General features: G+C 38.7%; 1 protein-coding gene across 50 annotated transcripts in view; it reads right to left on the bottom strand.

Moving 5' to 3' along the window:
- The window catches only part of NEB (nebulin), a 216065-nt gene that overhangs the window by 104518 nt on the left and 85444 nt on the right, over positions 1 to 26103 (bottom strand). For all 50 annotated transcript variants that reach the window (XM_084998589.1, XM_084998593.1, XM_084998592.1 and 47 more), the window contains exons 56-75: positions 25598 to 25705; positions 24772 to 25083; positions 24137 to 24340; positions 23763 to 23867; positions 23569 to 23676; positions 21939 to 22250; positions 21294 to 21497; positions 20711 to 20815; positions 16664 to 16771; positions 14655 to 14966; positions 12501 to 12704; positions 12079 to 12183; positions 10514 to 10621; positions 8737 to 9048; positions 8218 to 8421; positions 7396 to 7500; positions 4513 to 4620; positions 3066 to 3377; positions 1784 to 1987; positions 914 to 1018 (exon numbers count right to left, since the gene is read on the bottom strand). In XM_084998589.1, coding sequence (XP_084854715.1) covers positions 914 to 1018; positions 1784 to 1987; positions 3066 to 3377; positions 4513 to 4620; positions 7396 to 7500; positions 8218 to 8421; positions 8737 to 9048; positions 10514 to 10621; positions 12079 to 12183; positions 12501 to 12704; positions 14655 to 14966; positions 16664 to 16771; positions 20711 to 20815; positions 21294 to 21497; positions 21939 to 22250; positions 23569 to 23676; positions 23763 to 23867; positions 24137 to 24340; positions 24772 to 25083; positions 25598 to 25705 — 3645 coding nt within the window. The remainder of the gene's footprint in view (positions 1 to 913; positions 1019 to 1783; positions 1988 to 3065; positions 3378 to 4512; positions 4621 to 7395; positions 7501 to 8217; positions 8422 to 8736; positions 9049 to 10513; positions 10622 to 12078; positions 12184 to 12500; positions 12705 to 14654; positions 14967 to 16663; positions 16772 to 20710; positions 20816 to 21293; positions 21498 to 21938; positions 22251 to 23568; positions 23677 to 23762; positions 23868 to 24136; positions 24341 to 24771; positions 25084 to 25597; positions 25706 to 26103) is intronic.

The following is a 26103-nucleotide window of genomic DNA, read 5'->3' as shown; positions in this document are numbered from 1 at the left end:
AACTACTTACTATCACAGTCTTAATATAAAAGAAAGTCCATCTTGATGCCAAAGAAGAAGGAAAAGGCACCCTTTTTTTTTGTTTTGGGTTTTGTTTTTTGTTTTTATGGCCACACTTGCGGCATATGGAAGTTCCCAGGCTAAGTGTTAAATAAGAGCTACAGCTGCCGGCCTATCCCACAGCCACAGCAGCTCCAGATTCAAGACATGTCTGCGACGTACACCACAGCTCACGGCAACACCAGATCCTTAACCCACTGAGCAAGGCCAGGGATTGAACCTGCATCCTCATGGTTACTGGTCAGGTTCGTAACTGCTGAGCCACAATGGCAACTCCTAGGTACAGTATTTTTAAATTGAGCTTATTTGGATTTTTGAAAAACAATGCATTGTCCTTATTTTTTCTATTTAGCAATGGATTATCATCACAGATTATGATGGATCTGTTGACGAGGGTTTTAGAATCATCACCCTGATGAAAATGTTGGCCCTGAAAGAGATGCCAAGGAAGATGCTTGCAAATAGCATTAAATTGTAACTAAAAGACAATGAAGCAGCAAAAGGATACATAGTGTGGTAACTTACTGGGTTCCAACCCTGTGCCTACCTGCTAAATAGTTGTTGAATAAATAATGACTTGAGAACCACACTGACCCGCAGCGGAAGGCTCTAAGAATAACCTCTATTGGGAAACTTTTCCATAAGCCTTCTGTCCCCTGATATCTTGTTGCTAAAAGGCTGGCCTATTTTGTAGACGCATCACATAGCCCAAAACTGAATTGAGGGAGAACTCTCTCTTATCAACAGTGTTGGTTTGAAGTATGTATAACAAATTAATCAAAACACTTCACGAGGGAAATTGTTACGGTATTTTGTTTTGCCGTTCTCATTATAAGATCGCTAGTTCACTCACGTCACTGTAGTTTATCCGGTTGAGTTTGGCTAGCATAATTTCTGGTGTATCAGGCATGACATGGATTGTTTTCTTGTCATTGTCCCAGGCTTCCGTATATAAGCGCTATTAAAAAAAAAAAAAAAAAAAAAAAAAAAAAAAAAAGATGAGAAAAACTATTCTGGAGGTCACAGACATTTTTCTTTTGATTATGGGCCTGTCCCCTCTTCTCTGTACAAGATTAGAAAGAAAGTTACTAAAGGTGCATAAATTCTTACCTTTCATGCAGATAAATTACCATTTCCAAGAGTATTTAGCTATTTCATTGACTCAGAGTTTTGACTGTTTCTTATTAAAATTCTTTAACAGTTCTGAAAATTGTAATTGGGTTATAGTATTTAATAACTGTAATTGTGAAATAATTACAGCACATGGTATTCTTAACATTAGCTTCATATGCTGAACTATTACTAAGTTTTTTTTTTTTTTTTTTTTTTTTTGGTCTTTTTGCTATTTCTTTGGGCTGCTTCCATGGCATATGGAGGTTCCCAGGCTAGGGGTCGAATCGGAGCTGTAGCCGCTGGCCTACGCCAGAGCCACAGCAACGCGGGATCCGAGCCGCATCTGCAACCTACACCACAGCTCACGGCAACGCCGGATCGCTAACCCACTGAGCAAGGGCAGGGATCGAACCCGCAACCTCATGGTTCCTAGTCGGATTCGTTAACCACTGTGCCACGACAGGAACTCCTAAGTAAGTTTTTAGTGGAAAAATCATTTTAAAAGGTACCATAAATGCTATAGGAATCTTTTAAATGTAGTAACATGTGAGAATTCTTATTTCGTTCTATGATAAATTCCTATACCTGATGGAGAGGAGGGAGGACCCACCTTGTTCATGTTTAGGGCATTGTTCTTTGCCAGCACCAGCTCCGGAGAGTCTGTTACGCTGGTAAATTTCAGTGTGTCTGGGCGCTGGCGGTAGATATTATCACTCAGTATCTCTCCGGCCCTCTTAGCTTTAACTACTTCCACGGAGCCAAGTGGAATCCAGCCAATGCCTTTCATCCATTCAAGGTCTGACTTATACAAATTCTGCAAATCAACCAATAAGAATCACACTTATTAATTAGTGTTTCAATTCAGAGTCAAAGAATGGGTCACACTGGAGAAACACAAAAGCACCAATGAACAGGTAAAGCTGTCAGCAGAGTCATTCACAAGCATTATTGAATCCTGAGTACATTTTCTTCCTAAGAATTTTTTGGTGTGGAGGATTATACTAGGAACAATGAGAGTTTTTTGTTTTTTAGGTAAAAGATAGAGTCCTGTCCTTGTGGGTATTACAGGATTTTTACTCAAGAGCAGTTTTTTTCAGCCTTGGAAAATGTGTTCTAAAAGCTCCCCCAAAGAACACATATTTAGACCAATGCTGAGTAAGCAGTGCAGTCACAAAAAAAATCTTGCCTTTTTTTGAGGCAAAAGAGGTTAAATTCAACTGTGGTAGTGAGTTTCAACATGCAGTTAAGTCTCACAAATCATACCTTTAATTTGCATTTTTTTTTTTTTGTCTTTTTGCCATTTCTTGGGCCGCTCCCGCGGCATATGGAGGTTCCCAGGCTAGGGGTCTAATCAGAGCTGTAGCCACCGGCCTACGCCAGAGCCACAGCAACTCAGGATCCGAGCCGCGTCTGCGACCTACACCACAGCTCACGGCAACACCAGATCCTTAACCCACTGAGCAAGGCCAGGGATCGAACCTGCAACTTCATGGTTTCTAGTCAGATTCCTTAACCACTGAGCCATGACAGGAACTCCTAATTTGCATTTTTGAGATATAATTGACACAAACTAGTTTCGGGTATATAACGTAATGATTCAATGTATGTATATATTGTGAAACGATCAGCACAGTAAATCCAGTTAGGATCCATCGGCACATTTACTTACACTTTTTTTCCTGTGATGAGAAATTTAAAAAAACTCTTGCCTTTATTTTCATCTTCAAAATCACAAACTATAAAGTGTGTACTGTGGTACTGTGGAGATGATATATTAGATGTTACCCTAATTATAGATTTTATTTTACTCTCAATAGGGCATGCTACCTGCGTCATTATTATTCTTTTTATTATTGACACTAGTATGCAAGCGTGGCCTCAGGGATACTCACGTCACTCTGGAGGTCATAAGCCTTCCGAGCATGGATGATGTCATTCTGGTCAGGCAGGCAGGTCCACTCGTGCAGAGGATGCTTATAGTCCACATCACTGACCAAAGTCTGACATTTCTTGGCCAAAACGATACCAAGCATGTCCACTGGGCTGCTGAACCTGGTCTTGTATTTTTCAAAATCTTTCTTGTACTCACGGTCACTCTGCATTTTGGCAACGTGGAGGGACCACATCATCTTGGGATCATCATGAACTGCTCGGGCACCAATATGGTGCCCCAACTGCTTACGATAGGCTTCTTTGTATTTGTACTGAAAGAGAGAACCCAGCAAATAAGGAGGACTCTCCAAGAGCTGGTCCCTCTTGCTTTCTCTGTGGTGATGCTTTCCTATGAAATCTTTAAGACATCCGGGGAGTTTTCTCAAACAGACTGCTGTAATGCTACACACCTGGGCATGTTTTCTCCCAAAAAAGAGGATGTGGTACTTATTCGCACATCTTCACAGAATAATCCCACATTGATTCCTTTATATTAGGCAAGAAAGTTATGTTTCATCACACAAAAATGTGATTAAAAAGTGAACAGTGAAAGAATGAGCTCAATTACAGGAATGAGCAGTTTCTCAGAAGTTGGTCCTATGGGTAGACCCATCTGAGAATATTTATCTTGGGATGTGTTTACATGAGTCATTAATTTTCTTTTTCTAAGGCATTCTGAGAAATAATGTCCTCTGCACAAATAATCTGGACAGGATAGTTTAAAAATAGGCAGTTTTTCTTCACAATGAGCACAGTGTTTCAGTTCTGCAAGACAAAAAAGTTCTGGACGTCTATTGCACAACAGTGTGAATATACTTAACAGTACTGAATTGTATACTTAAAATGGTAAAAAGTGTAAATTTTGTTGTGTATTTTTATTACAATTAAAAAGAAAACCTTACCAAAATGGATGATTTTGCTATTTTTGGATTCATATTTAAATTGTCCAGGAACCTGATGTATTTATTTTTAGGGTAAAGGAATATTGATTTTTGTGGACTCCATAACAAAGAGACATTTAACTTTTTTGCTATCCTATGTCTTCAAGTCATGGGGAAGGACTCAGTTAAGCCTGTCACTTTCCCTGAGTATAGTGTGAGGAGAGCTGTTGAGGTTTTACGAGTAGCTCAACATATGTCCTTTTAACTTTGATCAAGTCACTCAGTCTTACTAAGCAAAGACCAAAAGATGAGCAACGAAGGAACTACATCCCAGTTTGTCCCTGTGATACCTGTGATCTTGGGCAGGTTACCTACTGTCTCAAAGCCTCAATTTATTTGCCTGTGCAATGAGGGCAGTTAAGATGGGTGAGAATTACAGAGACTTCCAGCTGTGTTCCAGGAATGTGACCCCCTATGCATGGGGCTGGCTCTTGTTGACAAATATAAGGATGTGACCAGCTCTTACATCACTGGCGATATCCCGGGAGGCCTTGGCAGCCACAATGGGGATGGCATCACTCCTTAAGTCATAGCCTTCTTTCTTGGCTTCTTCCATGGCCTGGCGATAGAGGCTCTAGAGGAAAGAAGTGGGAGTTTTTAGACACAGTGCTCACTTTGACTCTAAGAGTGTATTTCTGTCCAAGGAAGATGACTTTTTGACACAGAACAACACAAATGTGTTTAGCCTTAAATAACTTTTTTTTTTTTTAAAAAAAGACCTCCCTCTTCCTTTGTTTCCTACTTATACAAGCTATTTATTTAATTTGAAATTTTACTTTCAGCAGGTTTAACACCACAACTTTCCCTGGCATAAATCTTTCTAGATTTTACACATTGTCACCAACTCTGAAATGCTGGATTGCTCACACTTGTTCTTTTCATGAAATAACCAAGAAAGGTCTATCTATTTCTTTAACTTCAAAGGTGAATTAGGAACAATTTTACTAGCAGAAAATGTGATTCTATAACAACAGCACTACCACTCTGAGCATCTATCTGTTTCTAAGAGGCACTAAACGAAGCATCATCCCCTGTTTCTGAATATCTTTGTTAATACTGATTCACTCCCTATTTATTCATTTTGTTGATTGCTAGAAATTTGCCACCAAACAGAGGCAGAGCAGTTATCAGGAATTTATGAGTCAAAAACACAAAATTGATGAAATTATAATAATTTCATTATGAGGTGGGAAAAGACCCACTCGCTGTTCAGTTTCTGTGGCAGGATGAACACCCCCAGAAGGTGGAACACAGGTGTTCCACGGAACATAGCTTGAGAACCACTGCATTAAACAAATCGTCTGTCCCAGTTGTATTCAGTCTTTTTTGCTTGTGAACCACTATAAGAATTTAATTAATTCTTAAAAAAATTTTTTTTTAGAATTAATCCTTAAGTTTTAATAATTTTAAAATGACTTTAGAGTTTGAAAAAGATGTTATTATAAGTTTTACTAGGTGCGGTAGTTCACATTCTTTTCATGTTGAGATTTTACAAGGAAAAATTAAAGTAAAAATAAGAATTTAATACATTTGAGATGAAATCCTGAGGGCATTTGTTCTTCTTAAAAATTTCTAGTAATGTTTATTTTGTAACTAGATAGTCAAATACTTTTATCCTTTATATTTTTCCTTTGAAAATAAATTCTCAAGTTTGTCCTTATGGGGAAAAATGTGCTTGATTCAATCTTATGCTTGAACTATCTCGTGGCTTTAGGCCAAACGAATACATTTTTTTCATTCTTTCAACACTGAAAAAGGATGCAAAGCTTCAAAGAAGAGAACAGTTTTAGTATTACCAAGGTCACATTTTAGAGAATGTTTGGTAAGTTGCTTACCCAAGAGAACTAGAACGGGTAAACGAGAATTCGAGGGGAAAAAATATATGATTGCTTTATTTTGTATTGTTTTGTTTACCTTTACTGAACTAAGTACAGAATGAAGTACAAACCCATTGGTAATGGGTTGAGAAGACATTCAAGTGGGCCATTCTGAAATCTAATCTTCAGAAGACAACCTTTAGGGAATTAACATAATCATGCAATTCTAAAGCAATAAATCCAGTTATAAATTTTAGAAATGAAAAATAGCCTAATTTCCTCTCAGCAGCCTGAAAATGCTCCCTTCTTTTAACAAAAGGGAGAGGCTTAAAAGCATTATTACCCTTCGGGATAGAAACTAACTTCATTTGCCTGGGGTGAGGCAGAACCAGGAAAAGATAATTTAACAGAGAAGCTCTGTGGCCAAGAGAAAAATTGCTTATTCAAAAATGACTAAAGCCAAGGTCAATTTAAATACCTGTGATCAGACTTTTCCTTGGGTCTGTCTTATAATGCTAGACAAAGGAAATTGTCTTCTCTTCATTTCACTTTTCATGGTTATGTGATAGAAACATGCCCCTTTTTTAGAGCTACGTTATTCCAGGCAAAAGTGATTAATAGGAGTAAAATAACGAATATGGCCAAGTCTTAAAAATGGGTACTTATATTTTCCCAGTGTTCTCAAGCTGAAGGAGTCTGCTTTCCTTTTTTTTCTTTTAAATGAAGATACACAAACATGTAAGCAATCGATATTCATTTTAAATGAATCAAATAACTCTTGACTTTGGCAAAAGCAATTGGGTAAGGTACTGTTAACTGCAGCAATATTTCTATTCTGCAAAGATGTGTGATGACAAGTTTAGTGATGCTGAAGATACTGATTAAAAAAAATTTTTTTTTCATCCTCAGGCTATTTTGAGATGGAAGAATTTAAGAATCCTTATTTTGGTTATCATAAATAAACCAAAGTTATTTTGAGCATATTAAATAAATCAAATCTTCATGGTGACTTGAGTGTAGAGGGAAGAAATTAAACTTTATTAAGCAGCTATTATTGTGTGCTGGGCTCCACACTGGGCATATTATATGTACTACCTCATTTTAGTCATTGAAAAAATCCTTCAAGACAGGCATTTTTATCTCATTTTACAGAGAAGGCAACTAAAGAAAAACTCACAGAACAAAATTTGAAGCAAGTACTAATCTGATCAATAGAAATATTTATTTTTTAATTAAAATTACAATATGATCCAGTCATTAATAGTTGACTTTGAGAGTTTTTTTCTCCTCCTGTCATGGGAGATATTTTTGCATTTATTTCCTTTTCTATCTACTTTTTGAATGCAATGATATCTATATATATATAACAATATATATCTATACATATATTTAGGTTAGGTTATGGGCAAAAATTAAATAAATAAAACTAAGTTAATTGGTCAACAGGAGACTTCTATCCATAATTAAATCCATAATTCCTTTCTACTACATCAGCAAAATCAATGCGGTCAGGTCAAAACAAACGGTCTTACCTCACTGTAATTTATTTTATTTTGTCTTGCCAACATAATTTCAGGTGTATCAGGCATGATGTGGATTTGGGTCTTGTCTTTGTCCCAGGCTTCTGTGTATAAGCGCTGTGAAGGATAAAAAGGTTAACGAATTAGAAAAACAGTGTCTGTTGTCAACAGAGGTTTCCCATTTAGAGATCACGACAACGTTGAAAGCCAGCCTCCTCACCGTCTGTGCTGAGAGCGACATACTAATATTTTTCATCTTCTTTGATGTTGTAAGATCTTTATTGTCACTAAATGTAAGTGGAGACTAAGATATGAAAACACGTGTGTGTGTTGTTACAAAATTACCTCCACTCCAAGTGTTTTCCAAGCATGTATACTCATCTATGTGTACTGTGGCTGTATTAACACATCCTTCCCATGATTTTGTTTGTCTGTTGTTTGTGTGTTTATTAACTACCAATGTATCCGGATATGCTATCTCTAGATTTCTTTTTGATAAATGTTATAGAGATTTGCATCTGATTCATTTGTTCTATACTTACTTAGATAAGTAGCTAATGAGAAAGAAACCTTAATACCAAACATGTTTAACTGTTATAGACATCAATTTGAACACTAAGCAGCTGTCCCATTCCTAACTCTATTTCGCAAAGATGTCAAAGCAGAAATTCCTACATATATTTGGGAATCCTAATATAACAGAATAGAGACCTCAACCAAATCATCACATACCCAAGACAATTAGATAAGACAAAGAAAGACCAACTTAATTAGCCATAGATAGTCTCAAGGACATACAGCCCTGTTTTATTTCTCCCCAAATTGCGGGCTCACCTTGTTCATGTTGATGGCATTGTTCTTGGCCAGCACCTGCTCCAGGGAATCAGGCACACTGGTAAACTTCAGCTTGTCTGGAGGCTGGCGGTAGATGTGGTCACTTAGGATCTCTGCCGCCCTCTTGCACTTGACCACATCCACAGACCCAATGGGGACCCAGCCAATGCCCTTCAGCCACTGGAGATCTGATTTGTAAATGTTCTGGGGAGATCACACACAAAAGCAAGGATTACTGAAGCTGTTATGACACTTGATTTCAAAAAAAGAAAGAAGAGGACTGGAAAATTTGAAGAGTCAAATTTCAGGTCTTTGTCTTTTAAAATATGAAGTCCAAATGCTCTAACGTCTCTCTAAAAGAAAGGTAAGGCACAGTAAATGAAAGGTAGAGAGAAAATAACATGTCTCAACTCCCCGCTCCAGCGGGCTTTACCTAATCCTGAACCATTATCTGAGTATTACTGCGTATTGCCATCAGGAGCATGGTCAATGGTGGCATTTAATGGGTCTTAGACTCACGTCGCTCTGGAGGTCGTAGGCCTGCCGAGCGTGGATGACATCATTCTGGTCGGGCAGGCACGTCCACTGGTGCAGGTAGTTCTTGTAGTCTACGTCGCTTACAAGGATCTGGCACTTCTTGGCCTGCACCAAACCCAGCATGTCCACTGGGCTGCTGAACTTGGTCTTCCACTTCTCAAAGTCCTTCTTGTACTCCCGGTCACTCTGGATCTTGGCCACGTGCATGGACCACATCATCTTGGGGTCATCTTCGATGTTCCGGGCTCCAATGTGGTGGCCGAGCTGCTTGCGGTAACCATCTTTGTATTTGTACTGAAATAAAAGTCATTTTAAAAATAAATAATAAATGGAAAAGACTAAAAGTCTTACCAATATAAAATGTCATTATCTTAAAACTGGTAATTTTTGCAGAGAAATGAATCGTCTGAATAAACTTATCCTCTCCTCCTAAACTCTGATTAGACTTCACAGCAGTACACTAATGGGAGGCAGACCAAATTAGTTCCATGGTTGCAGACATTAAGTTTCTGGAAATAGAAAGTTCCCTGGTGGTCTAGTGGTTAGGACTCAATGCTCTCACCTCTGTGTCCCGCTGTATGCCGGGGACAAAAGAATAAATAAATAAAATGAGAATAAAGGCAGCAACATTTTTCAGAAAATTGGAATTGAATATTATCTTTTTTTTTTTCCATGGTGGGCCAGTGAAATCATTAACCCAAAAATTTTACATATAATTTTGAGAAATGCTATTCCTTAGTACACAGGAACACTTTCACCCCAGCCCACCAAATCTGGCTCTGCTGACTTTCACTGGGTCACTGGATTCCTGAAACAGATTAGCTCATGTTTTCCATCCTGCAGGCCTGCTCTGTTAGAGATCAAATCTGAGTGAGGTTTGTTGATTCTTTGAGTGAAAAAACAGATTATATAACCGCGGGAAAATGTTTTATTGATGGTAAGTGCCGACTGTGGACATCTTCTCTCCTCTCTAGGCAACAATATTACACAAATCCTATAGCGTATACTGACCAAAGTCTCAATTCTCCATCAAGGGAACTTCTTTCAGAGATAATAGCAGAAAGAGAAATCAGGCTCACTGTTTTGCTGTTTCTGGTTGTTATAAGACTTTGATTTTGTTTTTTCATTTAAAAAGAACTCAAAAGGAAGCACATAAGGTAATTCCTCAAAGCGCTGGCAAAAATCCAGAGCAGGTTTGGGGTGAGGTGCATTTTCCTAGGCCTGGCTACACCAGAACTTTCTCTGATGGTGAACCAATAATGTAACCAAGGTTTTTTTTTTTTTTTTCTTTTCCCAACTCTTCTGAAATTTTCTTATTTCTATGTGGGCTATATGCTCAAAATATACATATGAATGTCTCATAATTATAGATATGAATGACTGTAGCTTCAAATTCATTTTTTTTTTTTTTGGCTGTGCCTGCAACATGTAAAAATTCTTAGGCCAAGGATCAAACCCAAGCCAAGCAGTGACCTGAGCTGCTGTAGTGACAACGCTGGATCCTTAACCCATTGTGCCACAAAGGAACTCCTCAAATTCAATATTTTACTGAAGTTTAGGACAACCCTGTCTGCCTATGGGATCTGGATAGTAAAATCTTTTGGAGTTAAAAGAGTGAAAGGGCTTTTTCGAATGAAAAACATTTCATTTGAAACATAAGCATGCTGTAACTAGCACCCAGATGCATCTTGCTGTCGTAATGCTGATCCCACCCTCGCCCCCGTCCAGCCATGTCCACATGAGGAGAACTGCTACTCACGTCACTGACGATGTCCCGGGAGGCCTTGGCGGCCACGATGGGGATGGCATCACTTCGCAGGTCGTAGCCTTTCTTCTTTGCTTCTTCATTGGCGAGTTTATACAGAGTCTACAGATGGAAAGTCAGAGTTAAAGCAAAAGTTTTGATAGCAACATTTGGACATTATTGAGTGACCCATCACAAAATTTAAAAAAGGATAGTCTCTGTAAATAATCTAAATTTCCAGCAATATTGGAAAGGAAATAAATCATATTTTACCAAAAACACTATGTAGCATTAGAAACAAATGAAATATATCAATGAGCATTAACACAGATTGATAGATTCATTTATTATTTATATTATCGATTAATACATATCATGTGTAGGTTAATATGATACATTATGCATATCAACATAGATGAATAGAACTAAAAATTGATGGACAAAGCATCAATCTACATGTACTTCTAGGTGGAAAAGAACTGCAGCACAATATATTTAATATTATTTGTTTATAAGATTTATATTTATACTTTTATTCTTTATTACTTAAAATCTTTTGACAATCATGTGATATGTTATAGTGTTTAAAAAATGAGAAAAAGCTTAAAGGACAGTTTAAAACATAGTTAACTTGACTATGATCAGAACTTTTAAGATTTTAATTTTTGGCTGCATTATATTAGTAAAACATGCACCTATAAAATTGCACCTTACTTTAAAAAGTAGTAGTCAGTATTGTTAACAGAGAGCACTTCTTCCCCATGTCTGAGGCTCTCTTTCTATAAAAGGGGCTCAATTATTTCATCTCTGCTCCTGGAGAGGTGTAGTGATTTCCTGATTTATCTGACTCATTGGCATGCCCAGCTCAGCTCTGATCTGCTTCCTTAGGAAAAAGCCCTGTGCCCTCCTCTGCTTCTCTGTGCTCTAAGCTGTACTTCACGCACCCCTGAGGAAGGTAGAGCTAGCTGTCCCGTTCCAGTGGGGTCTATGCCTGGATGGGGAATCTAATTCTGGGGTGCGATCAGCAGGTTCCTCTGGCTCTCAAACAAACATGTCCTAGACCCTAACTTTAGTAGTAAAAAATGTGAGATTTTGACCTCTGCTTCTGTACCTTTGTTTTACCTCTCAATTTTATTTAGAAACTAGATGGGGGAGAGGTGCATATTATTAGAGGCTCTCTTGGTATGGTTGCCAGATTTAGCAAATTAAAAGAGAGTATAATCAGTTTATCTTGAATTTCAGATAAACTAAAAATAATATTTTTGTATAAATCATGAGTCAATATTATAACTGGTTATCCTACCCCTTGGAAATGCCAAAAATGCAACTCACTTCCACTGACTGCCTCACTGGTAAAGACGATAAGTGGAAAAGACAATGTGACTTCAGTTTGCCCCTGGAATCCTATGGCAAATGATACTCAATCCAGAGACAAAAGGATGGAGGGCTGAGTGTTCACATCACAGAGCTGCATGCACCATCCTAGGGAAGGTCCAAGAATCTCCACGAAAGGAAGTATAGAAGATAAACAATAATGACAACCACAAAACAAGTACGGCCCCACAGAATTCTGCACTTACCTCACTGTAGTTGAGTCTGTTCTGCCTTGCCAACATGATCTCTGGGGTATCAGGCATTATATGAACCTGAGTCTTGTCTTTGTCCCAGGCCTCTGTGTATAAGCGCTATCAAAGAATAGGTTGATAGAAAATCGTTTGAAATACAAATTACAAAATGTCAATTAAAGCAGGAATGCTATTGATCTCATTAGGAAAAATAAAGCAGACTAGGATAAAAGGTATTCAATCAGAGGTTTGAATCTTCAAGATAGTTATCAGGGTTAACACTGGAAATCATAGAAATTACTTAGAGGATTTCAAGTACATCATTTGGAAGATAAATGTGACCCCACACTCCCATGGACCACGTTAACCCCACTTGTCACTGAAGTGTAAAAACCTCTTTCGGCATCTTGGAGAAGCCTGAGGCCTCTGGAGCTCACCTTGTTCATGTTGACGGCATTGTTCTTGGCCAGCACCTGCTCCAGGGAATCAGGCACACTGGTAAACTTCAGCTTGTCTGGAGGCTGGCGGTAGATGTGGTCACTTAGGATCTCTGCCGCCCTCTTGCACTTGACCACATCCACAGACCCAATGGGGACCCAGCCAATGCCCTTCAGCCACTGGAGGTCAGACTTGTAAACATTCTGTGAGAAGGAAAAAGGCAGGAACCCTTCAGCAAGACTAAAAGGTTTAGGTAAAGGTGCAAATGAAATCAATAACGAAGTACAATTCCGATTGTTTTCAAGAAAACCGGCTCACTGTATTAGGCAAACTAGAAGAGGAAGTATGTTCAGACATGACCCAGAAAGGGCTCCCCGCTATAACAAAATGTCATCAGTTACTTCGGGTTTTGGGGACAGGAGTGACCCACATGAATATCTTGTCAGGCAGTTCAGTGGATGTTCACTGTTTGTGTGCACAGGAAAAGAACGCCAGCCCAGGGGGACAGAACCCACATCTACGTCCAACAACAGTCATTAAGTCGATAAATAAATGTTAGGTCTAGTCAAACGAGTTACTCTGCAGCTATCAAAAGCCATATTTTAAAGAATATTGATGGCTTACATAAATGTCATTAATATAATACTAATGAAAAAATAGCACATGAGACAACATGTATAAATTACATGAGCAGGTGTGGGCTTTTTCACTGGTGGGATTGTGTTGGATTATTATTGCCTTCTATGTATTTTTTCCTGTATGTCAAAATTTTTCAACAACAACAACAACAAAAAAGAAGTTAAAATATACTGACATAGAACCCCTGAAACCCTGAGGCAGAACTTCGGCTACTTTAACACTGTCAAAGATTCGGGTGAATAAACGACCCTCTTATTGGGTCAGAACCCCAGGTTTATTTCCAACCAAGTTCTTACGATGGGACACATGGGATCCTTTCCAGAATCATCTTTCCATATCTTTAACAGTTCATCTGCAGTCATTTTTCCTGCTAAAGATTTTTGTGCACTCATTGGGTTTTCATAACCACTTCGCAATGGTGGAATTGGACCTTTGCCCGGCTCATGTGAAGGCTTTTACCGGTAATGGCAACCAAGTAGGGTATACTGACCTCTATTTCATTGTCTAGACTAAAGGCCTGTTAGAATTGCCTTGCCCTGGCTAGTTGTTGCCCTCTAAATAACAACAGCAAGTACGGAGACAATAACATTTTACACCTCTGCAGTGCTTCTCAACTTGTGAATGCTTCCCACATCGTTACGACTAGGTTACACAGTGCGAAGGAGGCAATCTTGAAGAGCTTCGACAAATCGATGGAGGCAATCCGTCTATCAATGCTGTCACTCTCTCGGTGACACAAACGGTTTTTAACTACTTTTCACGTGCAGGCAAAGCTTTCCCTTGCAAAACACAGGGTTCTGCATGCTGTTGAAAGGTATGGAACAGGGGGAGTTTCCACAGGTAGGCTGTATAATTTCTAGGAACAGCCACTCAATGTATAATTATTATTAATTGGCATTAGTCTCCAAAGTCCTCTAATGCTTACTAATTTCTTCAAACATCTATAAAATATGTGCTGTGGGAAATGTGCTTCTCACATCCAGATTTGAGATGGTCCTTCTGCTTTTAATAGGTACCAGGGTCTGTCATTATCACATGACATCTCCACAAAGAGAGTCGTGCTGAGAAGAGAAAGTGTAAGTGAAAGGACGCAATAGCTTCCAGACACAATGCCTTCTTTTGTTTCATAATGTGCAGCAGGCATTAGTATTCTGCTAATGATAATCTCATTTGTTTTGCAAGAAAGCTAAAAACACATTTCTGAGTAATTTTTAAAGTAAAATGTGTTGTTTCTTTCTCCCTTAAAAGAATAAAATAAAATGTTTCCTTGTGGTGGGCCCTGAATTCTAACATGGCTTAATTTCTGTTTTATTTTTGTAAGGCCAAGTTCCATTTGGTAAACTTTACTTCCTTATAAAGCCTAGTAATATATTCACAGTAAACACTCTGATTCAAATCTCATTCATTGAAAAAGAAATCCTAGCTTGCGTAAGTTAGTGGATCGTTTAGAAGGATAACTGTCATATGGTTTAAGTTATTTCTGCACACAGCTCTGTTACAGTTGCCATACTCACATCGCTCTGGAGGTCGTAGGCCTGCCGAGCATGGATGACATCGCTCTGGTCGGGCAGGCACGTCCACTGGTGCAGGTAGTTCTTGTAGTCTATGTCACTGACCAAAGTCTGGCACTTCTTGGCCAGCACCACCCCCAGCATGTCCACTGGGCTGCTGAACTTGGTCTTCCACTTCTCAAAGTCCTTCTTGTACTCCCGGTCACTCTGGATCTTGGCCACGTGCATGGACCACATCATCTTGGGGTCATCTTCGATGTTCCGGGCTCCAATGTGGTGGCCGAGCTGCTTGCGGTAACCATCTTTGTATTTGTACTGAGATGAAAATGCACAAAATCAGATTTTTATTATAAGTCCTTAGAGGTCACAAGTCTATACGAAATCATCTTTCTTAAAAGCCTGGTTATAAAAGTTGACTTTTGCTAATAAGCACTAACCAAGGCTGTATCCTACCTTTCCCCTGAAAGCTTACAGAGGTAATAAAATTGATGGAATTCATATAACTGTAGTGTACATCTCAAATCACTATGGCCTATTAATAAGGAATAATTCCAGAGGTAGGAAGTGCACAGTGGAGAGAAGACACTTGGGCAAGGAACTTGGGGAAATGGATACTGGGCACTAAAAGCACATCAAGAAAGAGATGCACTTGGTGACATGACGTATGGTAGTGAAATGAGTGCCTGGTTCCTGCAAGGATGAAGTGTTCTAGGTCAAGGACTACCTGTAGTAGCAACAGAAGAGAATTTATTATTTCATAATGGATTCAGGTGTTCAGTGGGGGTGGCAAATTTTTGGCCACATCTTGAAAATTTGTTGTACTAGAGAAGCTGATATAGCAGCCCAATGGCTAGAGCATGTTCCTAATAAAGTTATGGGTTCTAGTCTCTCATGGACCAACACTGTTTATATTATTCCAGGTCCAAAGATATTGTCCTGGAATCTAAGCCCATTATCCAAAACATATGCTTCTAGTCTCAAATTAACTGAGTGAGAAAGTATAAGTTAGTCAGCAGAGGCAACACAGGACAGTGGAAAGGAATGAGGTTGTCTGGGGTTTCAAATCCATTACCTACCAAGAATTTGATTTTAGACAAGTAAACAATCCACAAAACAGGGACAACCGTGATGCTTACATCCTAGGACAATTAAGTGAAGAATAAGTGATTGCAGAGAGTGAGATTGAGAGTTTGAGATTAGAAGACTGACTATCATCTATAGGATGAATAAACAACTAGGTCCTACAATATAGCACAGGGGACCATAGTCAGTATCCTGTGATAAAACCATAATGGAAAAGAATATGAAAAATAATATACATATGTATAATTGAATAAATTTGCTGTGCTGTAGAAATGAACACAACATTGTAAATCAACTATACTTCAATAAAATTTTTTAAAAAAGCGTAAGTGACATAATGCCTGTTATGCTCTTAGTACAGAGTTCTCAATACTTGTTAGTTATTATTATTACTTTTCTCTTTTTGCTGCACCCATGGCACATGGAAGTTCTCAGGCCAGGGATTAAATCTAAGCCTCAGCTGCAACCTATGCCACAGCTGTGGCAACACCAGATCCTTAACCCATTGCATCACAGCAAGAACTCCTTTGTTATCTATTATTATTGGCATAAATCCATTTATAGGAAAGGTCCAACATACATAAGCCAAAGTGAGTCACTAACCCGATCTTCCAATATACAGGGCAGCATATTACCATATTCCCAAATAGTGGGCCTTATTTTTTAGAACAGGGATCTGTTCCTTAAGAATCCCGTGAAATCCGGCATTGCTACAAGCTAGAGTAGTAATGTGGCTTGGATCTGGCATTGCTGTGGCTATGCTGTAGGCTGGCAGATGCAGCTCTGTTTTGACCCCTAGCTTGGGAACTTCCATATGCCGCAGGTCTGACCCTAAAAAACAAAAAATTGAAAAAATAAATAAAATATTTAATACAGCAAAAATGTCATTCCATACTGATCACATCCTCAGAGTAAAACTGACAACTCACGTCACTGACGATGTCCCGGGAGGCCTTGGCGGCCACGATGGGGATGGCATCACTTCGCAGGTCGTAGCCTTTCTTCTTTGCTTCTTCATTGGCGAGTTTATACAGAGTCTAAATTTGGGCCAAAAAAAAAAAAATCAGTTAGTTGTTGACACTCATATCCAAAAGTGACAGAGGACTAAAATAATTCACTAAATTCTGCACAAGTAAGTGCCTGAAATAATCTCAGTTTTGGGAGTTCCAAGCTTTTTGCATTTTTTGCTGAAGTTGAGACTTAAAAAACCATACCTATATGGAACATGGTGCATTTATCGTTGTTGTTTAGACTGTGTAGTACTTGCTACATACAACTTTATTGAGATATAATTCACAGACATACTATATGATATTTGTTAGCATATTCAGTTATTACAATGGTTATTACAATAATTTTAGAACATTACAATTTGTTGTGCAATTATTACAATAATCACTTTTAGAACATTTTTGAAACCTAATGCCCATTAACTTTGGCTCCTCACTTCCCCCGGACTCCCTTGACAACAGGCAGGAATCAACCTGCTTTGGTCCCTATAGATTTGCCCATTTTGGACATTTCATATAAATGGAATCATATACAATGTGATCCTCTGGGACTGGCTTCTTTCACCTAACAAGGCGTGTTACACTTTCTATATATAGATACTATACATTGCTTTAAAACCTTTAGTTATAATGAATCAGTTCTGGAAAGAACTGGAAAAATTAGGCTACAACTCCTGAGCTCAAAGTGGCAAAATGTGGGTAGGAGGGAAATGCATTCAATCCACATTGACTCTGCACTGACCCTGTGCCATGACTGTACTTGGTACTTGGGAATCAAAGATGAATGTGAGACCACTTCTATCCTCAAAGTTTCTGGGAAAACTGATGGAAAGACAACCTGTGGTACAACCTGCTCCAAAGTCAAACCATGAAGGTGCTTCAACCACATTATTAAGATTGAACTCCAGGGAGAAGCAATTCATTTTGAATTGAAAATCAGGAAGTTTCCGGCAGAGGCAGTGAGCTTTGCATTGGGCCCCCCGTGATAAATCTGGTGCCAATAGATTGAGATGGCAGTCAAGGGTATAGGGACTTGCATGAATCAAAGTGCAGGAGAGTCAAAGTGCAGGGGTATCAGCAGAAGAAGACTGGAGTTGGGCTGTGAGGACTCGGCTCTAAGTTTTGTGCTTAATTCTGTAGGAAGCGGGAAACCAACAACAATCTTTGAGGAAGAATGACATAATCAAATTTGAATTTTATCTTCCTGTCCTACATGAGAAGGAAACAATAGAACTGAATTAAGCCCAATAGAGAAAAGACAGAGAAAGCAGACCAGGCAGGTTAGGCACTCAGTTCAGGACACACTTTCTGGGCCTCTTGGAACCAAAGGTAACATACAGCATCTCTGAGCTTTTGCAGCAAAGACAGAGAGTATAGAATTCCAGAAATGCTGAGTGGCAAGTTACAGGGACTCTTTGTCTCCTAAAATTCCCGATCAAACAGCACATGGTTTCTTGGAACACTATGGGACCTATATTGAAGGTTTAGCTAAAAATTCACTTCTTTTTGATTTAATAGTGGGATGATGTTTTTAGTTTGGGTGAACAATTAAGAACTAGTTATATAAGAATTAAAATGAAACTTTCCACAGGAAAGAAAATCACGGATTTGGAGAATAGACTTGTGGTTGCCAAAGGGGAGGGGGAGGGAGTGGGACAGATTGGGGAGCTTGGGGTTAATAGATGCAGACTATTGCCTTTGGAATGGATTAGCAATGAGATCCTGCTGTGTAGCACTGGGAACTATGTCTAGTCACTTATGATGGAGCATGATAATGTGAGAAAAAAGAATGTATACATGTATGTATAACTGAGTCACAATGCTGTATAGTAGGGAAAAAATAAAAGGTATTACTTCTCAAAAAAAATAAAAAAAATAAAATTACAGTTTGCACCCCCCTCCCAAGGAAAAATAAAATGACAGGGTGGTGGCTGATCTATTTAAATTCTCACACTGCTCATTTATACTGTCAAAGAAACAATATTTTCCTTTCTAATAGCACTAAGCTGTGAGAAATAACTAGTATACCAGCTGACAGACTCTTAGATTCACAAAAATCTCCACAGGCTTAAACCAATAGGCTCATGCTAAGAAGAAGAAATTGAGACACTATTGAGAAGAATACAGAGGTTCCTTCAAAAAACCAAATATAGAACTACCATATAGCCCAGCAATCCCACTCCTGGGCATCTAACCAGAGAAAAGCATAAGTCAACTTAAATGCCTATTGACAGAGGATTGGGTAATGAAGATGTGGTGTGTGTACACACACACACAAACACACACACACACACACACACACACACACACACACACACACACACCCCTAATGTACTATTCCTTGGCCATAAAAAAGAATGAGATAACGTCATTTGCAGCAACATGGATGGACCTAGAAATTATTATACTAAGTGAAGTAAGTCAGAGAAAGATAAGTTATTATACGATATCACTTACATGTGGAATCCAATTTCAAAATGATACAAAAGAACTTTTTGCAGGACAGGAATAAGATCAAAGATTTTGAGATCAAAAAAGGTTACCAAGGGGGAAACTGAGGCGGGAAGGATAACCTGGAAGGATGGGATTGGCACATGCACACTACTATATAAATGGGAGATATCTAACAGGGACCTACTGCATAGCACAGGGAGGTCAATATTCTGTAAAAATCTGTATGGGAAAAAGGAACAGATATACGTATGTACAGAAAACTCACTCACTTTGCCGTAAACCTAAAGTTAATACAATATTGTAAATCAATTCTATCCCAAGAAACAAAAGAAATTGCAAAGAAATAAATGTCAGTCTTTGCACTGAGATTTAAATTGCCAAGTGTATAAACACAGTATAAAGGAAGTCAATGTAAATTGTCTTAGGGTCTTGGTTGACTGCAAGTCCCATGTGCACCAGCAGTGACACAGTCACCCAAGAGCCTAAGGCACAGGGTCCAGCAACAGAGGGCAAATATCCAGACAAGGAAATGCAATGTCAAGTGTAACCTACACTAGTCAGTCCTCAGTCGTAGGACGGGGTTTGGTTCTGAGGGCCATGTTCTAGCAGGGATGTCATGGGAGCAGTGCCCGGGAACTTGGGGTGTTTGGATTAGAAAGAGAACCTGGGGTGCGGCCCCACAGCTGCTATCCCCACCTCCGTGGAGGTGGCACAGATCGTTTCTGTACGTTCTCAGAGGACTCTGTGGGTCTGCAGAGAGAAACCATTGACCCAGTACATGAGAAGAACCTTCTCTAATGGAACTTTCCAAAACAAGTGGGTTGATTGGTGAGATAAGCTCCTTTGTACTGAGAACAGTCAAGCAAAGGCAGGATGACAACGGCCTAGACTAAGACTCTTGCACTAGAGGAGAGGGTAACCTCTCAGCCTAAACATCTGTGATTCTGATACAGGGGCACATGGCCCTGTGCTCACAGAGAGTGAATAGGATATGGACTTGCTATTTACTATTATATTATATATGCTGCCAGAACCTCTCTGTCTCTGTCTGTCTCTCAATGTTATTTGATTGTACTGTGATTTTAGCATTTGACTTAAAACTTATACATTACAAATCTTAAATTTTGACCCTAAACTACAATTTAGGAAAAGTAAATCATACATGGAAAATGTATTTAGCACAGCTATGAAGCATAAGGAGGAGATCAATGCATTTTTGTCTACCGCTAATTTCCTAACTTAAAAAATTAATGAAAGAGGAAAGTCTAGTTAATCTTCAGGTTACTGCTTAACTCATTAATCCTTAAAATTTGTACTTCCTAAATGACAATTTGTGCTACTTGAAAATGGATGTTTAGGATGATGATTGAGAAATGCAAGAGCTGGTATTCACATGAAGCAAATAAAATAGCTTCTTCAGAAAGTTGTCATGTAATAATACATCACCACGGAAGAGATTAATTGAAATACAAAGCACCATATAGATGTCATAGAATTAGTGTCTGCTCCTACCTCACTGTAGTTGATCTTGTTCATTCTTGCCAACATAATTTCTGGTGTATCAGGCATGATGTGGATCTGGGTCTTGTCTTTGTCCCAGGCTTCTGTGTATAAACGCTAGCAAGGAAAATATCAAAAGTCATCAGGAAAAATTCAGTGTATAACTAATAGAAATTTCAGGGCCACAAGAACTTTGTAAAGAAAGATAACAAAAAGCTATGCACATTATACACATTATGTATTTAAAAACATATCTTCAAGTAAAGTTATCAGTTCATAATAGAACAAACATCATATGACTGCCTTTGATAATCTGAAATGTGTATTAGTAAAATTTAGAATATCTTTTATGCAGACATGATTTCCCATAAAAATGTGCCCTTTTATCAAAACCATTGAACAATTACTACAGTAAATATTAAAATATAAATGACATAGATATTAGGTAGACAGATGTGGATAGATATAGGTAGATAGACAGATGGATATCTTTTGTGGCTCAGTGCTCTGTTTCTTTCTTTTCCTGATCACACTTCTTCCTCTTTGGTTCAGCTTTAGGAATCCTGCCTTGGTTCTGTGAATTCTGAAGCCTTACCTTGTTCATGTTGATGGCGTTGTTCTTGGCCAACACTTGTTCCAGAGAATCAGGCACACTGGTAAATTTGAATGTGTCTGGAGGCTGGCGATAGATTTTATCACTCAAAATTTCAGTTGCCCTTTTGCATTTTTCCACATCCAACGAGCCAATGGGAACCCAGCCGATGCCTCTCAACCATTGCAGATCTGACTTGTACATATTCTGTTGACACAAATAGTCAATCAATATGTATCTCTGATTCGGAAAAACATTTTCCTTTTTTTTTATTAATTAACTTAAGGGGTGGGGGGGCTGCACCCACAGCATGTGTAAATTCCTGGGCCAGGGATTGAACTCAAGCCACAGCAGTGACAACACTGTATCCTGAACCGCTAAGCCACCAGGGGACTCCTGGAAAAGACATGTTCATCTAAAGAATATGAAATAAAATGAGATCACTCTTGGAAATACAGCTTGGTGGAGAGACAGGGTATCAGATAATATTTGTTTTTGGTCTGCAAGGTTAGACATTTAACACCCATAGGGAAAGAGGAAATATTATTCCTTGTTTGCAGAGGCTGGTGAGCTTGGTGCCACCTATCCAAGATGTGTTAATTCACTGATTCCCCACCTTTGCACATCATTATGATCCTCAGTACTCACGTCGCTCTGGAGGTCGTAGGCCCGCCGAGCGTGGATGACATCGCTTTGGTCGGGCAGGCACGTCCACTGGTGCAGGTAGTTCTTGTAGTCTATGTCACTGACCAAAGTCTGGCACTTCTTGGCCAGCACCACCCCCAGCATGTCCACTGGGCTGCTGAACTTGGTCTTCCACTTCTCAAAGTCCTTCTTGTACTCCCGGTCACTCTGGACCTTGGCCACGTGCATGGACCACATCATCTTGGGGTCATCATGTATTGCTCGGGCACCTATGTGATGGCCGAGCTGCTTACGATAGCCTTCTTTGTACTTGAACTAGAAGAAGAAAAATACTGATTGTCACCAATTTTAACTTGTAGTCTAAAGTAATTACCAGGCTCAGCTTTTCCTACTCATTAAAAACATAAGGTTTTCCCCCTGAATATACAAATAACATGTGCACCTGGATCATGTAAACCATTTACAAAATAAAGCTGGTATATGTATGCAAAAAATAAAGTAAAAATTAAGACACTATTCCTTTAACAATAATTGCTGATGAAAATGGATTTTTGTGTGTGAGAAAGAGAATAAAATTAGAAGTCACACTGTATGTGGGCTTGCGCTTGCTTTTTCCAGTCATCATATAAACATTTTTCTGTGTTATTAAATATAGTCCACAAACAGATTTTAATGGCAGCAGGTATCTCATTATATTGGTATATATTAGTACTTTTAACACTTCTGTGATTATTGAATATTTATTTTTAACATATTTATTTTTAAATATGGTTACTTTCCATATTTTGGAAATGAAGAGAAAATATACTTTTGACTTCATGGACAAAATAAATAAATGGATAAAAGCTTCTAGAAATGTGAACAAATGCATCTTTTAAAGAAATTAAATATCTGGAGTTTCCATCATGGCTCAGTGGTTAACGAATCCGACTGGGAACCATGAGGTTTCGGGTTCGATCCCTGGCCTTGCTCAGTGGGTTAAAGATCCGACATTGCCGTGAGCTGTGGTGTAGGTTGCAGACATGGCTCAGATCCCGAGTTGCTGCAGCTCTGGCATAGACCAGCGGCTACAGCTCTGATTAGACCCCTAGCCTGGGAACCTCCATATGCCATAGGAGCACCTCAAGAAAAGGCAAAAAAAAAAAAAAAAGACAAAAAAAAAAAAAGTAAATATCACAGCCAATCATAGGATGCAGATAAAAACATATTGTGTACATAGATCGTTGGACTTTAAAGAGAATAAATAATGTGTCCCATTTATTCAGCCCTTGTAGGTTCATTGGTTCACAGGGAATGGGCTGGATTTGGAGAGAATCCTATAATGAGTTCAATTGTATATAAGTATACATCATATGGAAAAGCCAAAGGGCTGTCTGAGTTACAGTCAAGTATCCAATGCTTTTGTCCATCAGGAAATGGATAATATTTTGAAATGCATGTTGCTATGGACTCAACCATAGATGGAAGTTAGCCTAAGTCGAGAGATTCATTACTATTTTTATCCTATTTACTTAGAAAAGACTGTTAAAAAGAATCTGAGCCTCTTATCTTGCTTGCTCTACTATAAATCCTTGAGGGAGGAAAAAAACCTTTGAGCCAAAGCTGAGGCAAGAAACTCTTCAGATGCACTTACTTCACTTGCAATGTCTCTGGAGGCCTTAGCCGCCCTGATGGGAATGGCATCCAGCCGCATGTCATAGCCTTTTCTCTTGGCTTCTTCCAGGCCAAGTTTATAGAGTTTCTGAAATAGACACAAATACTCCTAAATTTGATCTATAAAGTACAGGATAAGAAAAACAGATCATGCACCATGAATGTATTGCTTACCTCACTGTAATTTATTTTGTTTTGCTTAGCTAGTAAAACTTCAGGGGTATCTGGCATAATGTGGACAGTGGTTTTATCTTTATCCCAAGCTTCTGTATAGAGGCGCTGAAACAAAAACAAACAGATGTGACTGGAACAGGCCAGTTAGGACTCTGGTTCTTATTAAGAGTAAAGAGAGTCCCTTTCATGAATCAATACTTATGACACCTTCTGCTAATGTCTCACATTAGTAAGAAGAACAATACTTACTAAAAAAACCACTTTAATACCAAGCCAAAGAATGGAATGTGGTTTTTCTTCTATAGAAACAGATTTCAGTGTTTACATGCACACATACAAACATTAATACCCCCTCAAATAAAGAAAGGACTTACGTGGTTCATGGTAATAGCATTGTTCTTTGCCAAAACCATTGGAATGGAGTCCATGAGGCTGGAAAACTTGAATTTATCTGGGTGCTGACGGTAAACATGGTCACTCAAAATCTGGGTAGCTCTCTTGTTTTTCTCATCCTCAAGAGAGCCACTAGGTAACCAGCCAATGCCTTTGAGCCACTGAAGGTCAGACTTGTACAAGTTCTGAAATTGTAAGTGATAAACCACTAAATATAAGAATAATGATATGCCCCTAAAGAAATAAAAATTTGTATTATATTATAATGCTTGAATTCTTGGGAAATTTTTAGGTTTGGTGTATTTTGTGACTCAACAAAATATTCATCAGAAACATATTTTGAAAAACATTTCAAACAGCAGAATGGAGAGAATAATCCAACTCTACTAGTCAACAATCTAGAGGTTTCTACCAAAGCAATGAATACTTTGCTCGTTCTTTCTTTGTGGCAATAATGATGCTTCCAGATGTTTGGCTGACCAGATAGAGTGTGAGCATTAGTCCAGGGAAGCAGAACTAAGTTGTGTACATTCAGCTCCCCTTATTTGGGGGAAATTTTGATACTTAGGAAGGCAGACATGCTGTTTTGTTGGCCAAAGAAAAGTCTTAGACTCACGTCGCTCTGGAGGTCATAGGCTCTCCGAGCATGGATGACATCGCTCTGGTCGGGCAGGCACGTCCACTGGTGCAGGTAGTTCTTGTAGTCTATGTCACTGACCAAAGTCTGGCACTTCTTGGCCAGCACCACCCCCAGCATGTCCACTGGGCTGCTGAACTTGGTCTTCCACTTCTCAAAGTCCTTCTTGTACTCCCGGTCACTCTGGATCTTGGCCACGTGCATGGACCACATCATCTTGGGGTCATCTTCGATGTTCCGGGCTCCAACATGGTGCCCAAGCTGCTTGCGAAAACCTTCCTTGTACTTGTACTAAAGGGAAAAAAAAAAGTCTCATTCCTTTCAAGATTAACTTATGTTACCATCTTTGTGGCAAATTACAAAGCACATTCATCCTAAATATTTCACTAAGGCTAGAGAGCCACAGATTTGAGGGTTTTTTGATAGGAAAGATTAAAGGCTAAATCCTGCTACAAATGCCATACATAAGAAATGCATCCTTGAGCTTATCCTCATCCCACACTGCATCTCTGGAATCATTTCACTCTGTTTTAGTCTCTTACTTGGAAGACACTATTCAGTTACAATGCAGCACGACAATGGGAGAAAAAATTATGTATACATGTATGTGTAACTGGATCCCCATGCTGTACAGTGGGGAAAAATAAGTGTGTTGGGGAAAATAACAATAAAAAATAAATTAAAAAAATTCAATGTAGTCTTTATAATAAACCAGGAAGATTTCACTTTTAAAAAAATTTAAATTGAGCCTGCTTTGAAGTGAAAATTGCAATCCAATCAATAGAAACAAGGGATAAAGTCTTACTTCACTGGCAATTTCTCGGGATGCTTTTGCTGCTTTGATTGGTATGGCATCAACGGGAAGATCATAACCTTTTTTCTTCAGCTCCTCATAACCCATTCGGTAGAGTTTCTGTTAAGAGATGAAGATCACTTTGAAGTAAAAAAAAAAAAAAAAGCAAAACAAAACTATTTTCCATCAACATCTGCAGCATAATGAATCCAACGTGCTAAATATTTTAAGTTCATGAGAATACCATCTGTGCTCTAGGACACTCAAATGTAATCGGAAATTACGCCCATTGATTGCTGATGATCCTGTTTTAAACATTAAAGCTCTTTAATTACCTAGATCAATAGAAGGAAATGTCAGCTCTTTCCAGATATTTATGAGAATGAAACAGAAGTAAACCGGTAGAGAAATGAAATATCAGTTAGGTGCTGTTTTCCAATTAACTTTGAGTGTTTCATTAGAAGTTTTTGTTAGAAAAGAGCAATGCCTTTCCATCTAACACCTCTAAGTGGGGAAAA

Source organism: Sus scrofa, chromosome 15 (genome assembly GCF_054392235.1).
Source record: "Sus scrofa isolate SSC_HxYL_T2T_F1_AM1 chromosome 15, Sscrofa_HxYL_maternal_Yorkshire_Landrace_v2.0, whole genome shotgun sequence".
Lineage (NCBI taxonomy): Eukaryota > Metazoa > Chordata > Mammalia > Artiodactyla > Suidae > Sus > Sus scrofa.
Note: the sequence above shows the minus strand (reverse complement) of the source record. Positions and strands in the feature narration are given on the sequence as shown.